The sequence below is a fragment of the Rhinolophus sinicus genome, chromosome 17 (genome assembly GCF_057876585.1).
Source record: "Rhinolophus sinicus isolate RSI-liver-muscle chromosome 17, RSI-T2T, whole genome shotgun sequence".
NCBI classification, from domain to species: domain Eukaryota; kingdom Metazoa; phylum Chordata; class Mammalia; order Chiroptera; family Rhinolophidae; genus Rhinolophus; species Rhinolophus sinicus.
This window is the reverse complement of record NC_142517.1, coordinates 185,117,591-185,134,167: the sequence shown is the minus strand read 5'-3', so window position 1 is coordinate 185,134,167 and position 16,577 is coordinate 185,117,591. Positions and strand designations below refer to the sequence as shown.

The window sequence follows — 16,577 nt, the reverse complement described above, 5'->3', positions numbered from 1 at the left end:
GTCTCCTGGTGTTGTAAACTGCATATTGCTGGAAGTTTCCAAAACGTTAGAATGATGAAAAATCACCAATGACAAATGACAAACTTATGAAAAATTACACTACCAACTGAGGTTTGTCTTATATATTTTTCAGATGTACCCTAGAGCCAAGCTCCTTGTTCCTGCCTCCCCCTTCGGGAATGGCCAGTTCCAGGAGGGTCCGGCAGTTACTGTGATAAGAATATTGCTAATCCGGCTGAAGCGCCAGTTCATTCTGACAAGCAACACCTGCTGTTCTCGTCTGGGACCATCCCCCAAGGCCTTTCAAAGCCTGGCAACGTGCCTGTCACGTCATCCTGATGTAACTTAGTTACTTCACCTCATCTGCTGATGCGGGCAAAACAGACAGACAGCAACATCCTCCCATCTCTCTCCTTCTGGGAACCAGACAAGGGAGAAATTTTCTTAACCCTAAACTAATCAATATCTCACATATAGTCTCTCACGGGAGGGAACCTCACACGCAGTCTCTCATGTGGGGAAACAGAGGAACAAAAACTAACAGACAAAGATAACCAATATCTCACGTGCAGTCTCTAGTCTCTCATGTGGGGGAACAAAAACTAACAGACAAAAGCTCACATCAGCCAATGAAGGCAAATTTTCCCCAACATCTTCCCTACACATGTACATAATGTGCCTAATGGAAGGATATTAAAAAGTTTTAGTTACAGCCCTAGCCTCTAGAAGCTTTGTACCATGTTTCCCAAAAATAAGACCTAACTGGACCATCAGCTCTAATGTGTCTTTAATTTTTGCTCCAAAAGACACATTAGAGTTGATCGTCCGGCTAGGTCTCATTTTCAGGGAAATACAGTATTACATTACATAAGACCTGGTCTTATATTAAAATAAGACCGAGTCTTATATTAATTTTTGCTCCAAAACACGCATTAGAGCTGATGGTCCAGGCAGGTCTTATTTCCAGTGAAACACGTATGTATGTGGAGAAGGAATACAAAGTGAATGAAAAATTCAAAGTAAGTGTGGTCCCACAGGCTACTTCATGAAGCCAATCTACTAGTAAGTCCCACAAACATTCAACCAGCCCCTGAATGAAGCAAACCTACCACACATTCATACGTTAATCATACCAAGGTAAAAAGACAAAATAAAAATGTTTATGAATTGTTTGACTAAAGGGCAATTTCCTATCAAAAAGCTCTTCAAGGTAGGGCAAAAAGTGAAACGCAGTTTAAGCCCTTGGATCAATAAAGGAAATTAAGAGACCAATTAAATATCTAGGAAATGAAGTACATGTGTAGGAAGCACATAGATAACAAAGTTATGAAAATTATTTTTAAAATCAAATTATAACTTTAAAATTCAACTAAATTTTTTTTTCAATTATAAAGATAAGGGGCTCAGAATATGATTTAGTCTATGTTTGCAATCTTGTCAAAGGTCTTGGTGATGACTAGGTTATCTTTTTCACTGAAAATCCAATCACCAAATGTCTGCTGCACAGTCAGGACTGGTTTCTTTGAAGATGATAAACAAACCTTGATTAAATCCTGGTAAGTTAAATCACCATTCAATCTAAGCAAATTCAGTCTCCCTAATTCAGCCTGATGTCCACCTATGCAGTTCACCACTCTCTGCAGAGGTAAAAGACAAAAGTCATTAGAAAGAATGTAAATGTCAATCCTCAAATTTCTACTCTCAAATGTCCTTTCTCTCCTTTGTCATTCTATTCATAGGTACTTTTGAAATTCCTCTATTTGTGAGAACAAACACACAAACACAAACCTCCTCTCATCGTATACACGATGAGATACAAACCTCATCGTATACACGATGACATCCATAAAAAAACAAAGTCAAGCCTAGCACCATTAAAAGTTTTTGTTTTGTTTTTTTTCCTGCAAGGTATAGAGATAACATGAACCTATTTTGGGGGGAAAAAAGTGATATACTGTATAGTCGTGTATATCAAAAAGATTTAAAAGTATAAATACCAGCTATATGTTAAAAATAATTAGACAATTTTAGCTTTCTTCCTTAACACCTATTAATATTTTCTAATAATTTTTCAATAATGATCACGCATTGTATGGCTTTTATTAAATAAAAATTTTAAATCTTTATATCATTTCAGTATTATGTTTTATAAAACTGACTGGTAACAAGCTATGAATTCTATTATCTCCTTACAAACTTTTCATGCAATTTTTAATGAATTCTGGGAATATCTCTGTTAATAGAAAGAAAAACAAATGAGCACTATTAATGATATCTTTCCTATTATCCAAAAGCAAGAGAAGTAATTCAGGTAAAACACCAAAGTAAATTCAATTTCTGTTCTTCTGAGCTAATTTATGTTACTGGCTGATTCTGCACTTAATTCAAACAATGGACAATGGACTAGGTATCTATGTGAATTATCATTCACAAAAGCAGTAACTTTCTTTTATCTAATTTAGGAAAAAATGTAAATACAAACAACTTGGTTTTTCAGAGTTACTTAAAGAAAATAACTATAAACTTATTTCATGTATCAAAATATTAAAGTAACTCATATTATAAAATTCTGTCTTTAAAAATATAGATTCTAAGTTAATCAAAACATTTTGTAAAAAGTTCTGCACAAGTCCAGATTAGGCATCAATGTTCACATTAATAAAGAAATGAAACACAAATCTTACATGTGTCTCAAAATCCTTAACAGTAAACACTGTGCTCACCTCCTCCTCTGACCACCTCAAAATTACAACTAAAGTACAGAACACCCATCATTGAGAATCGCATAAAGTCTAGCGGAACAGAAATCCTATAACTAAAAATATATAGAAGAAGCCACCTCAAGATGGATAGGAGGGGAGAGACACAGAATGGGCTGGTCCTGCACCTAAGTGTGGTGGTTAAAAACTGGGAGGGCTATCTTGGTTGCAAAGATGAGAAGCTGAGGAGGTTATAAGCAAGGGGTCCCAACCCCGTACTAGGCTCGCCAGCCCAGTGTTCCAGTGCCTGGAAGAGAAGTCCCCATACTTCTAGCTATGAAAGCCAAAAGAAATTGTGCCTCAGTGAGAGGGAAGGATGCTGCAGTCCAAGGCCTTTCTCTTACACGGCCTGTGCATGGACTCACTCACTGACTAACTCACTTGCTGACGGACTCACTCACTCTGGACTCCAGCACTGGACCAGCAGCTCAAAAGGTACCAAGGAAATACAGGGAGGAACTGAATTGTCTGCCTCCAAGTTGAGGGCTAGAGGGGCAGCTTTCTCCCAGATAGAAGTACTGGTAGAAGCCACTGTTCCTTGTTGAGCCCTCCCATCAGGTGGGCACCATACCTAAGTCTCAATCAACCTAGCTAACACTGTCCACCCTGTCCTAGTGATTCCCTGAGACCCCACCCAACTTGCAGGCCCACCCAAGCCCCTTCGAGGGACTTTTTCAAACAAACAGCCTGTCTTGGCTCATGCTGTGGACTTTCCTAAAACCTCTCAAAGGTTCACAAACCCTAAAACCCACCTCAGATCAAAAGACACACAGAGACTGAAACTAAAGGGATGTAATAAGATATTTCATGCAAATGGAAACGTGAAAAAAGCTGGGGCAGCAATACTTATATCAGACAAAACAGACTTAAAATGAAGGCTATAATAAAAGACAAAGAAGAGAATTACATAATAATAAAGGGATCAATCCAACAAGAGAACATAACCCTAGTGAACATTTATGCACCCAACACAAGAGCACCTAAATATATAAAACAGATATTAACCAACATAAAGAGAGAGATCGACAGTATCACAATCATAGCAGGGGACTTCAACACCCCACTGACACCAATGGACAGATCCTCTAAACAGAGGCCTTAAATGACTTAGACCGGTTGGATTTCATCGATATTCACTGAGCGTTTCACCCCAAAGCAGCAGAATATAAATTCTTTTCAAGTGCACCTGGAACATTTTCCAAGATAGACTACATGGCAGACCACAAAACAAGTGTCCAAAATTTAAGAAGATTGAAATCATATCAAGCATCTTCTTTGACCACGGTACTATGAAATCAGAAATCAACTACAAGAAAACTGGAAAACACACGAACACATGGAGACTGAATAACATGCTACTAAATAATGAATGGGTCAACAATGAACTCAAGGAAGAAATCAAGATACTTTGAGACAAACAAAAATGAAAACACAACAACTCAAAAATCTACAGGATGCAGTGAAAGCAGTCCTAAGAGGGAAATTCACAGCAATTCAGGCCTACTGAAAGAAACAAAAATCTCAAGTCAACAGTCTACCTTTACACCTAAGGGAATTAGGAAAATAACAAGAAAATAAACCCCGAGTACAAGGAAGGAAATAATAAAGATCAGAGCAGAAATAAATGAAATAGAGACCCCAAAAAACAATTCAAAAGATCGATGAAACCAGGAGCTGATTTTTTGAAAAAATAAACAAAATTGACAAACCTTTAGCTAGACTCATTAAGAAAAAGAGGACCCATACTAATAACATCATAAATGAAAAAGGAGAAGTGACAACAGACACCAAAGAAATACAAAAGAAAACAATTAAGAAAATAGTACAAGCAACTATATGCCAACAAATTAGACAATCTGGAAAAATTGAATAAATTCCTATCTCCCAAGGCTGAATCAAGAAAGAACAAAAAATCTGAACAGATGGATTACTATCAACGAAACTGAATCAGCAAACAAGCTCCGAACAAACAAAAGTCCTGGACCAGATGGCTTGAAACTGACCAAATATTCAAAAAAGAATTGATACCTATTCTCCTCAAATTATTCCAAAAAATCCAGAAGGAGGGAAGGCTCCCAAGTTCATTTTATGAGGCCACTATTTTACCGATCCCAACACCAGACAAAGACATTACAAAAGAGAAAACTATATGCCAATATCCCTAATGAACATAGATGCAAAAAATCCTCAACAAAACATTAGCAAACCAAATTCAGCAATACACTAAAAAAATCATACACCTGGTATGCAAGGTTGGTTCATTATCCACAAATCAACTAACATGATGCACATTAACAAAATGAAAACTAAAAATTATATGGTCATATCAATAGATGCAGAAAAAGCATGTAACAAAACCCAACATCCATTTATGATAAAAACTCTTAGCAAAGTAGAAATAGAGGGATCATATCTCAATATAATAAAAGCCATATATGATAAACCCACAGCTAACATTATACTCAATGGGTAAAAGCTAAAAGAATTCCTTTAAGATCAGGAACAAGACAAGGTTGCCCACTTTCACCACTTTTATTTAACATAGTACTGGAAGTTCTAGCCACAGCAATCAGACAAGAACAAAAGATATAAAAGGGACTCAAATTGAAAAGTACGAACTAAAATTGTAATTATTTGCAGATGACATACTATATATAGTGAACCCCAAAGATTCCACCAAAAAACTATCAGAACTGATACATGACTTTAGTAAAGCAACAGGATATAAAATTAATATTCAGAAATAAGTTGCAGTTGTATACACCAATAACAAACTATCAGAAGGAGAAACTAAGAAAACATTCCCATTCACAATTACTTCAAAAACAATAAAATACTTAGGAACAAATTTAACCAAGGAAGTAAAAGACCTGTACTCAGAAAATTATAAGACACTGAAGAGAGAAATTAAAGAAGATACAAATAAATGGAAACATATACCATGCTCATGAGTAGGAAGAATTAATATAGTTAAAATGTCCATACTGCCTAAGGCAATATATAGATTCAACACAATCCCTATCAAATTACCAATGACAATTTTCACAGAACTAGAACAAATAATCCTAAAATTTATATGGAACCATAAAAGACACTGAATAGCCACAGCAATCCCGAGAAATAAGAACAAAGTAAGAGGTATCATGCTACCTCACATCAAATCATACTACAAGACTATAGTAATCAAAACAGCATGGATTGGCATAAAGACAAACACATAGATCAATGGAACAGAATACAGTACCCAGAAATAAATCTATGCCTATATAGTCATTTAATCTACAACAACGAAAGCAAGAATTTACACTGGGGTAAAAACAGTATATTTAATAAATGGTGCTGGGAAAACTGGACAGATACATGTAGAAAAATGAAACTGGACCACCTTCTGACACCATATAAAAGAATAAATTCAAAACAGATTAAAGATGTAAATGTAAGACCCAAAATCATAAACTACTAGTAGAAAATATAGAAAGTAAATTCACAGACATTATCATTAATAATATTTTAAATAATATATCTCCTACTGAAAGGGAAACAAAAGAAAAAATAAACATGTGCGACTACATCAAACTAAAGATTTTTTTCACAGCAAAGGAAACCATCAATAAAACAAAAATACATCCCACTGAATGGGAGAAGATATTTGCCAATGAAACATCTGACAAGGGGTTAATATCCAAAATGTATAAAAAAGTCATACACGTCAATACCAAAAAAACAAACATCCCAATTAAAAAATGGGTAGAGGACATGAAGAGACATTTTTCTAAAGAGGACATACAGACGGCCAACGGACATGTGAAAACACGCTCGACATCACTACTCATTAGAGAAATGCAAATAAAAACCACAATGAGATACCATCTCACTCCTGTCAGAATGGCTATCATCAATAAATCAACAAAGAACAAGTGTTGGCAAGGATGTGGAAAAGGGAACCCTCATGCACTGTTGGTGGGATTACAGATTGGTGCAGTCACTATGGAAAACAGTATGGAGGGTCCTCAAAAAATTGAAAATGGAACTACCTTATGACCAAGCAATTCCACTTCCGGGTATCTATCCAAAGAATTCCAAAGCACTAATACGAAAAAATATATGCACCCCAATGTTCATTGTAGCACTATTCACAATAACCAAGGTATGGAAACAACTGAAATGCCCATCGATAGACAACTGGATAAAGAAGCTGTGGTAACTTATACAATGGAGTATGACTCGGCCATAAAAAATGAAATCTTACCATTTGCAACAACATGGATGGACGTAGAGAATATTATACTAAGTAAAATAAGAAAAATACCACATGATCTCACTTATATGTAGAATTTAAAACACAAAATAAACAAAACAGAAATAGACTCAGATATAAGGAAAAAAATTTGATGGCTGCTAGATGGGAGGGGGGTAGGAATGGGGAAGAAGATGAAGGGATTAGAAAGTACAAATTGGTAGTCACAATATAGTCATGGGGATATGAAATACAGTATGGGGAATATAATCAATAATGTTGTAAAGACTATGTAGGGTGCCAGATGGGTACTGGACTTATCACAGGGATCACTTCATAGACTGTGCAGATGCCTGACCACTGCATTATACACCTGAAGTTGAAGTAGAATAATACTGAATGTCAACCATAATTAAATATATATACATACATATACACACATAAGGTACATATATATTACATAGTATAGTATAGGGAATGTAGTCAATGGTATTATAACAGCAATATACAATGTCAGAAAGATTAGAGGGTTATCACTTAGTGAGGGGTGTAAATGTCTAACTATTACATTGCTTTGTAACTAATAAAGAAAACTAATTTTTAAAAAGAGGTTCACAAACACTAAACAAGGAGCATCTGGCCATAGCATGCCCTGTACCTCTTGCTAAGCAACCCAAAGGCCAGCACTAGTGGCAGCCAGCCTTAGTTCACAGCTTAGCCTTTCCCAGGCATCTCCAAGCCCAGCACAGGGCCAACCATCTGCAGATGACTTTATAGCTCACACTAAGTGGCTGGGCAGAGCACAGGAAGCAGCTGACCTTGGTCTGCAACAGAGCCCCTCCCAAAAGGCCTCAGAACCAACATACCTGGTGGCCAGCTTGAGACCAGACCAGAGCACCCCCTGAACACCTCCACAAAGGACACACCCAAATAACAGACTGGGCAGGCACCAGAACCCTGCTAACGCGAGTCCTACTCCACAGGGTCAGCCCCTACACAACAGCTCCTCCACTATAGTCACAACCAGTACTCACAACCAATCAGCTTGAGGGTTAATCCCTCCCATTGATGTCCAAACAGCATCCAAGGCTTAGCTACAACAGGAGGTACACACAACCCACACAAGGAGCACACTGGAAGCACCCAGCAATGGTGCCCAGACAGACGTGCCACTGGGCGTCACAGAACACTTACTACATAAGGCCTCTCTGATAAGACTGGGAGATATAGCAGCCCTACCTAACACATAGAAACAAACACAGGAAGGTAGCCAAAATGAGTAGACAAAGAAACATGTCCCAAATGAAAGATCAGAATAAAGCTCCAGAAAAAAGCTAAACAAAATAGAGATAAGCAATGTACCAGATGCAGAGTTCAAAACACTGATTATAAGGATGTTCAATGATCTCAGGGAGAACTTCAACAAAGAGACAGAAAATGTAAAAATGGAAATAGAAAACACAAAAAGGAACCAGTCAGAAATGAAGAATACATTAGAGGGAATCAACAGATTAGATGAAGCAGAGGATCAAATCAGTGACTTGAAAGGTAATGTAGCAGAAAACACTCAATCAGAACACAAAAAGAAAAAAATTAAAAAACTGAGGCCTCTGAACAACATCAAGTAATACCAACATTCACATCATAGAGAAACCAGGAGGAGAAGAGACAGCAAGGAATTGAAATCCTATTTGAAGAAATAAATGATGATGCAAAACTTCTCTAACCTGGCAGAGGAAATAGTCATACAAGCCCATGAAGCACAGAGAGTCCTAAACAAGATGAACCCAAAAAGGCCCACAACAAGACACATCATAATTAAAGTGCCAAAGATTAATGACAAAGAGAGCATGTTTTTTTTTCAATTTTTTTTTTTTTTTTTAGTTTCAGGTGCACAAAACAATGTAATAGTTAGACATTTATCATTTACATCCCTCACAGTGTCAACCCCCCTCCTGACAAAGAGAGAATCTTAAAAGTAGCAACAGACAAGCAGTTAGTTACCATAAGACTGCCAGCTGTTTTCTCAACAAAGTGATGAAAAGCAATGACCTACAACCAAGATTACTCTACTCATCAAAGCTATAATTTACAATCAAAGGACAGATATAGAGATTCCTAGACAAGGAAAAGCTAAAGGAGTTCGTCACTACCAACCAAAAAAGATAAAAAATATGAATAATAAAATGGAAATAACTATATGTCTATCAAACATTACTTTAAGTGTAAGTGGATTAAATTCTCCAATAGATAGAATGGCTGAACAGATAAGAAAACAAGACCCTTACATATGCTGCCTACAAAAGACTCTCTTCAGATCAGAAGACATACACAGGGGTGACCGGTTGACTCAGTTGGTTGGAGTGTGGTGCTGCTAATACCAAGGTTGCCAGTTCAATCCCCACATGGGCCACTGTGAGCTAAGCCCTCCTTAAAAGTCAACTATGCCACTGTAGCATGAAAGCAATATGTAACCAATGACCATGGCTGTTTCCCAATAAAAACAAAAAACAAAACAAAACAAAACAAAACAAAAACCACACACAGACTGAAAGTAAAAGAATGGAAAAGATATTTCATGAAAATAGGCACAATCAATCAAAAAGCTGGGGTAGCAATATTTATACCAGACAAAATAGACTTTAAGTCAGAGACTATAACAAGAGACAAAGAAGGACCCAGTAATCCCACTTCTGATTATTTGAAGAAACCCAAAACACTAACACAAAAAGACTTATGTATCCATGTTCATTGCAGCATTATTTATACTGTGGCCAAGACATGAAAGCAACCTAACTGTCTGCCAATAGATGAATGGATAAAGAAATGGTACATATATACAACAGAACATTACTCAGCCATTAAAAAGAATGAAATCTTGTCATCTACAACAATATGGATGGATCTAGAGGGTATTATGCTGAATGAAATAAGTCAGAGAGAGACAAATACCATATGATTTCACTTATATGTGAAATCTAAAGAAAATAAACAAAACAAACAAACATAGATATAGAGAACATTTTGATGGTTGCCAAATGGGAGGGGGTTGGGGTAATAGATGAAGGGGGCAAAGGGATTAAAAGGTACACATTAGTCATGGTGATGTAAAGTATAGCATAGAGAATATAGTCAATAATGTTGTATTAACTATGCATCGTGTCAGATGGGTACTAGATCTATTGAGGTGTTTACTGCATAAGTTATATAAATGTCTAATCACTATATTTTCCTCCTGAAACTAATATAATATTGTATGTCAACTGTAATTAAAAAATTAAAAATTATTTTTAAAAATCCTTAACAATTACTAAGTTCTTTTTTACAGGCAAAAAATAAAGAAAATCAATTGGGTAAATATCAAAAATTGTAGTTATAACTTTTTATCATCACATTTTAGAAAAAATACTTTGACTACCATTTTCTCTAGAGGTTGAAGTAATAAAACAAAAATCATCTAAAGTTTTACCAAAGATGGTTTTTAAATTTCTGATGTTAACTGCATTAGTAACCTGGAAAACTACTACTTACAACCCTGCTCTGCTCTACTTGTAGATTTTGTGTGCATGTTCGTAGGCAATATCTAACTATTCCTAATGCTGATAATGTATCTGAAGGATATTTTTATAAGATAGAAACAATTTAAACAGCACAATTATTTTCAAAAGGACCATGCAATCATTTGCCCTCCTTTGCTCAATTTCACACAATATAATTCACATGTATTCTTATTTATCTTATATTTTTGGATATTCTTATGCATAAAACCAGCTATTTATAAACACTAAGCAAAGAACCTTACCTTTTGTTACATATGAGCAGATTTGTCCTTTTTCTGCTTTACAAGCATAAATTACATTTCCACAAAATAAAACGAGTGTTTGGTTAGTTAACTTGAGGTAGTGGTTATGGCATGAAATTATAATAAGGCTAAATTGACCATTTGGTCACCGATCCCACCAATTAACTTTCATCTATTGCAGGGTCAAAGGCAGCAATTGCAGGGTCAAAGGCAGCCTTAAAACCCCAGTTAGTCAGTTCTTTAGGTTACAAGGAAAGATATCCAAATGTGCAGCTGGGTCAGCACAAATCACAATCATCATGTTCTATTTATCAACTTTACTACAAACAAATCATATAAGAACTGTCATCTGGGAAGAGAATATCAATAATATACCCACTAGATCCTAAAATAGATGATAAGAGATAATAATGTAAAATCTATTGTAGATGCTAAATTGAAGAAATATTTTAAAATCCAAATCCGTTTCTATTAATCAATATTCATACTTTGAATTTTAAAATGCCACCACACTAAATTTTGAGTCCCACTGCAAGACACATAATGGTGGCAGTAACATTCTCTTTTCAGCTGGAAAAAATGTATAAAATATATAAAAAGACAATCACTGATCCCTTGAACCTGTCAGCTTTATTAACCCATGTACTTTCACCTTTACGTAACAACTGTAATCTAAGGGGAACGATACCTTGAAATTACAATAAAAATTATCTTTCAAGGGGAGACGAATCTGTTTCTTTTCTTACTGGTAATAAGTGCAAGCCAATCACTTTTCCACCCTGTTTCTCTTCTGACCTTTAACTCTTTGTAATAATATGCTGCATGAGGCAATGCAATTACCACTTCAACCCTTTAGATTTGCCTCTCCTAGAGAATGTGAATTCCCTGAGATAGCATAGCTTCCTTCAGTCCTTCTTCCCACTGGCAGTCCATTATAGCATAAATCGACACACTATATGGTATTCATCTGCTCTCCCAGCAGCCCCTCCTACTAACTGCACTATGGAATTCTGTAGATACTAGGTGTGCATCACCAACCCTTGACACAGTGCCAGGCCACAGGAGGCTTTGGAATACATTTAGTGGAAAACAGAGCAACTGAATCTTTGAATCTCTCCTACCCTATTCAGTATCAGAAGCGCACCCTAAAAATATGGACAACTGTATTTTTGATTATATCTCTGACCCAAGACATATTCTTTCTTTTCCTACTAGCCATACTTTCAACTGCCTCCTTGAAGAGAGAAGCCTTGGATCACAGCTGGTTCATTCTCCAATATAAACATTCCCTACAAGATAATATAGAGTTCAGTATATGTCTAATCAAGTAAAATCTCACAATACCATCCCTGATTAACCACGTGGCCCTTACAAAATTTATGAAACTATAAATTTTAACACCTATTTTTCAGTTTACACTAAGACTTGAGAATGCTTCCCAATATAGCTGATGTTAAGGAGGATGCCTGGAGATACGGGAGCCGGAAAAAAAAGACCATAGTGAAGGAACAATTTAACATACTTCTTCTATTTCCACCTTTATCCCAAGAGGATTTAAATGGGAAGGGAAAAAATGTGATTCAGAGTCCGCCATAAAGAAAACAAAAGATGCTGAATTTGCAAACTGTGCGTTTTAACCTATTCTTTCAAATAATTTTTAAAGGATTTTTGCTGTTGTTGTTAAATCCACAGAATCTTTGCTTCATCTAGGAGCAGTTGAATCTCATCTCCCCCTTTATCCCCCACCTCCACACATACACACACAACGCTACCATATGAGTCCCGGTGCCAAACCAACCATCAGGGGAAAAATTAAACCATGAGGATCGTTTCCTAATTTTCTCTGAAAAATCGTCACAATTCTTTTTCCCACAGGAAAATAAATTACCTATTCTAATGGGATGGGGCGAGGGAAGTTTATCATGCAGCTTCTCATTCTCCAAAGGAGGAAAACAGCAATAACTTCCGAGAGACAACTGTTCTGCTATATCAAGGGTTAGAACCTAAAACACAAGCAAGCAAGCAAAAAAAAAAAGGTCTCTTGGGGTATTCATATGAATAGAAAACTGAAGCACTTTACTTTGCAGCAACATAGCCCCTTAAATATCTTCCAAAGCTTGGGGGAAGGGGATGACCCATCAATCGCCCCACAATCCTGCCTTTTAGGGGAGCAGGATTCCGTCTAATAGAAAATGCCACTCTCCGCCTCCTCCGCCATCCCGAACATTGAATGGCACAAAGTGCGGGGGCGACCGAGGGCAGAAGTGAAGAGGTAGGGACACCACACAAACACCGCACCGAGGACTAATTCATGGCTTTTAAAAATGTTTTAAAGCTAGAATTTCATCCAGTCAGAGGATTCTCACCCATTCACCAGCCCCAGCTCCTACCCTGCTCCTCGCCCCAACCGCGGGCTCAGCTGGGCCGTGTCCCCGCCGCGGCCTCGGCCCCGCAGCTCTACGCCCCCAGGCGCGCGGTCCCCGGCCCGGGGATCCCCCGCGCGCCACTCACCACCCCGCGGCCCCGCGCGCTCGGGCCAGGAGATGCGTCGCACCTGGATGTAGTTGTTCTCGCAGTAATCGGCCACCCGCTCCAGATTCGTGTAACTGTCGAAGAGGGCCCGGCGGCCCCCCGGGATTTCCTCCTCCAGCAGCATCTGCAGCTCCGCCATCTTCACATCCTCCTCCTCCTCCTCCTCATACAGACCGCAGAGGTACCAGCGGCAGCAGCGCCAGGGAAACCCAAGACTCGGAGAGGAGGAGCAGAGAAGACCGAGGCAACTCGGGAGGAGCGAGAAACCCCCCCGCGCGCGACAGGGGAGGGGGCAGCAGGAACGGGGGCGGGGCGCGAGCCGACGGACTCCGAGGACGGTCACCGCGGCGACAGCCGGCCGGGCGCGCGCACGCGCGCTCCCCTTTCTCCGCCCCCGGGCGCCTGAAAAAGATTCCCACCCTCGGCCGCTCCGCCCGCCCCTCCCCCACTTCCGGCGTTTCCTAGCGACGACGGGAGTGGGGGCCGGGATGCGCGCGGGAGTCGGGCGCGCGGTTAACCCTTCGGCCCCCACAGGTTGAGTAGCTTGGGAAGTACCCCCGGCGGCCTTTGTTAGTCCGGCGTGAACGCGCTACCCGGCCCCGCCTTCTTCTCGCCAGCGCTCTCCGCGATTCCCCTGGGTGTTATCCTCAATCTGGGGGCCAATGCCGTGGTCATCGGCCTGAGGGATAATGTCAGCCTACAAAACTTCCATGCACCTTTAAGCGCCGCCTTACTTTTCATTTTTATCTTCATCTTTTGACCTCATCCATCCTATTTGGGACAGATAAATTCCAAATTCGTTGTCCCAAATTTCCTGCACTTCGACTTTTTGTGCATTTATTTGCCCCCTAAAGCTGCTGTCCCCGGCCAGGTTAGCCTCTGTTCTGTTCTCATTTACCCCACCGCTGGACCTCAGCTTTTTGTGCTTGCCCTCTCTGACTCTCTTCCTCACTGACAACCTTTTCTGTCATTTCTCTGGTTCTGTCAACTTCGTTTTATGGTTTTTTTTTGGAATCAGTAAAGTTTTGAAAACGGTTTTACTAGTACTAGTTTTATTCCTCACAGTACTATCACATGGATAAAATAAGTTGATGTGAAAGCACCTTAGAAAACGTTAAATGCTACAAAAATTCGAGGTAGACCATTTTGATCTTGCCGTTATTCTGTACTTATTTACCAGATGCTGTATCTTTTTCCCCAAATCCAGTTACTCCACGAGTTGTAATCCTAAAAACACAAAATTCTTGACAACTGCTGAGATATTATAAAGTCCATGACCTTTATCTGTACTGTGGAAAGTCAAGGTTGACTACAGTTGTAGTTTAGAACAGGATCCATTATTTTAACTCTTGTTCATGCTTTTGTGATCTCTTGTTCCCTCTACAGTAATTCCCTCATTTTTTCCCATATGGTAAGGAAACTACTGGGGGGGTGCCAAAAAAAATGTATACAAGTGGACACTTTGGTCAACATTGCTCAAGCAGTAGTTCGCTGCAATCAGAAGTGTCTGGATGCTGATGGTAACCACTTTGAGCACCTCTTGTAACAGCAGAAGTCAAATGTGACTTGTATTCATCTTTTGTTATCGGTATTATTACAATTTTAATAGTTTACCCTTCTTAAAACGTGTATACATTTTTTTTTAGCATCCTCTGTATAGCAAAAAAATCATTTTAATGCCATATCGTTACAAATTTCTGGAGGAATCTATGATGTTGGTGTTGTATTGGCTTTATGATGAACATTAGCAAATTGTTTTGAGTTTCCACCATGGAACCCAAATTAAAAGACAATGAAAATGTTGATCCAGTCCAACTAGTTTTATTCTTAACCACTTTAAACATCTTCTGTATTAGTGGTTCTCAAACTTCAGTTGTGGGGAGCTTGTTAAAAATGAAAGCTACAGTGTCCGTCTCCAGAGATTCATTAGAGAGCAGTAGTGATGGAATGGGGTACTTAAATGGCACATAAATTTGCTTCAGGGAATAAGACACTTATGAATAATCAAGTGAATGAAACATTAGATCAAGCAAACTTTTCTTTCAGAATAAACTTCAATGGATCAAAAGGCTGCTGTTGAACTGTAAGGAGGCCAGCAGGTGAGTTAAATGATAGACACTCTTCCCCCATTCACACCTAGCAAGCTTTCAATCCTGCTTAGCAATTACCCCAATAAACAAATCTCCCTGAGGGATGATTCTTCCTCACAGGAATCACTGTGTGAAGATTCTAGTACTTTCTCCAATAAATTGGTGACTGTCTTCTTTGGATCTTAGCTTCCTTATCTGAAAAATCAAAGGGTTAAATTTGGGTCAGTTCTCACACTTCAGTGTGGATTGGAATTACCTGAAGGGCTCGTTAAAACACAGATTGCTAGGTCCCAACCCCAGAGTTTCTGAATCAGATGGTCTAGCCCAATTTATATTTCTAAGTGTCCAGCTGACGCAGATGAAACTGCTCTCTGGCTCTGAAGATCTATGATTCCAATTTCTGGCAGCTGGGACTCTCCACTAAAAGAGTTTTACTCGGTGGAATCTGAGGACCCAAGGACATAGACACTTCTGCTGCCACCAAGATAACTTAACCAAAAAGGAAGACAAACCACAAGATCTATAAAAGTACATGTGTCTTTATCTGTTATCTCAGTGGTGCAATTGTAGAGGTTTTTTTTGCTCATCCTAATTTTCTAAAATGAACATGCATTATTTTTCAAGAGTCCAGTCTCCCCAAATTAGAAAGAATACTTTTATTAATGCAGCCCAAGATGACATTTAAAGTAATTTTATCAGCTTAATTCAAAACATTAAAACCGCCTACATTTTTTTACATATTAAGCCAGTCATGCCACATAGTTTTTTAATCTAATTTTTTTAATCTAATTTTTTAAATTTAAATACAGTTCTTTGTATTTAGTTACAATAATTACACCTTCGCTTTATCCCCAATTTGAATAAGAATGTTGAACAACTCAAAGCCAAGAAGAGAGCCTGATGGCTTGCACCTATAAGCTCACGTAGTTGTTTGGAGCCATTATCAAAATACAGTAAATTTGGCCAGTTGTGAATGTGCCTTAGACTTACACTTATCCAACATGTCAACATTCCTAGTCACAAGGCTGGTGAGAAAGTGTCAAATTCTTCTGCTGAAATAAATATGCACTGTCTGTGGAATTCCCGATGTATATCGTGCTCGTAACTCTATCCTTAAATGAGGAAAGTAAGGTAAAGGACATACAGTGTCTGATAGT

At 38.4% G+C, this 16,577-nt stretch overlaps 2 protein-coding genes across 38 annotated transcripts in view; both read right to left on the bottom strand.

The window, feature by feature from the left end:
* Positions 1 to 13,775, bottom strand: part of ABI2 (abl interactor 2) — a 105,225-nt gene extending 91,450 nt beyond the window's left edge. For 28 of the 37 annotated variants that reach the window (XM_019726864.3, XM_019726869.3, XM_074340603.2 and 25 more), the window contains exon 1: positions 13,353 to 13,775. In XM_019726864.3, coding sequence (XP_019582423.1) covers positions 13,353 to 13,469 — 117 coding nt within the window. In that variant the 5' untranslated portion in view covers positions 13,470 to 13,775. The remainder of the gene's footprint in view (positions 1 to 13,352) is intronic. The other 9 variants (XM_074340699.2, XM_074340713.2, XM_074340668.2 and 6 more) reach the window with 7 other exon arrangements.
* A 1,360-nt stretch (positions 13,776 to 15,135) lies between these two features.
* The window catches only part of CYP20A1 (cytochrome P450 family 20 subfamily A member 1), a 59,901-nt gene continuing 58,459 nt past the window's right edge, over positions 15,136 to 16,577 (bottom strand). The window contains exon 14 of the mRNA XM_074340479.2: positions 15,136 to 15,615. Coding sequence (XP_074196580.1) covers positions 15,612 to 15,615 — 4 coding nt within the window. The 3' untranslated portion in view covers positions 15,136 to 15,611. The remainder of the gene's footprint in view (positions 15,616 to 16,577) is intronic.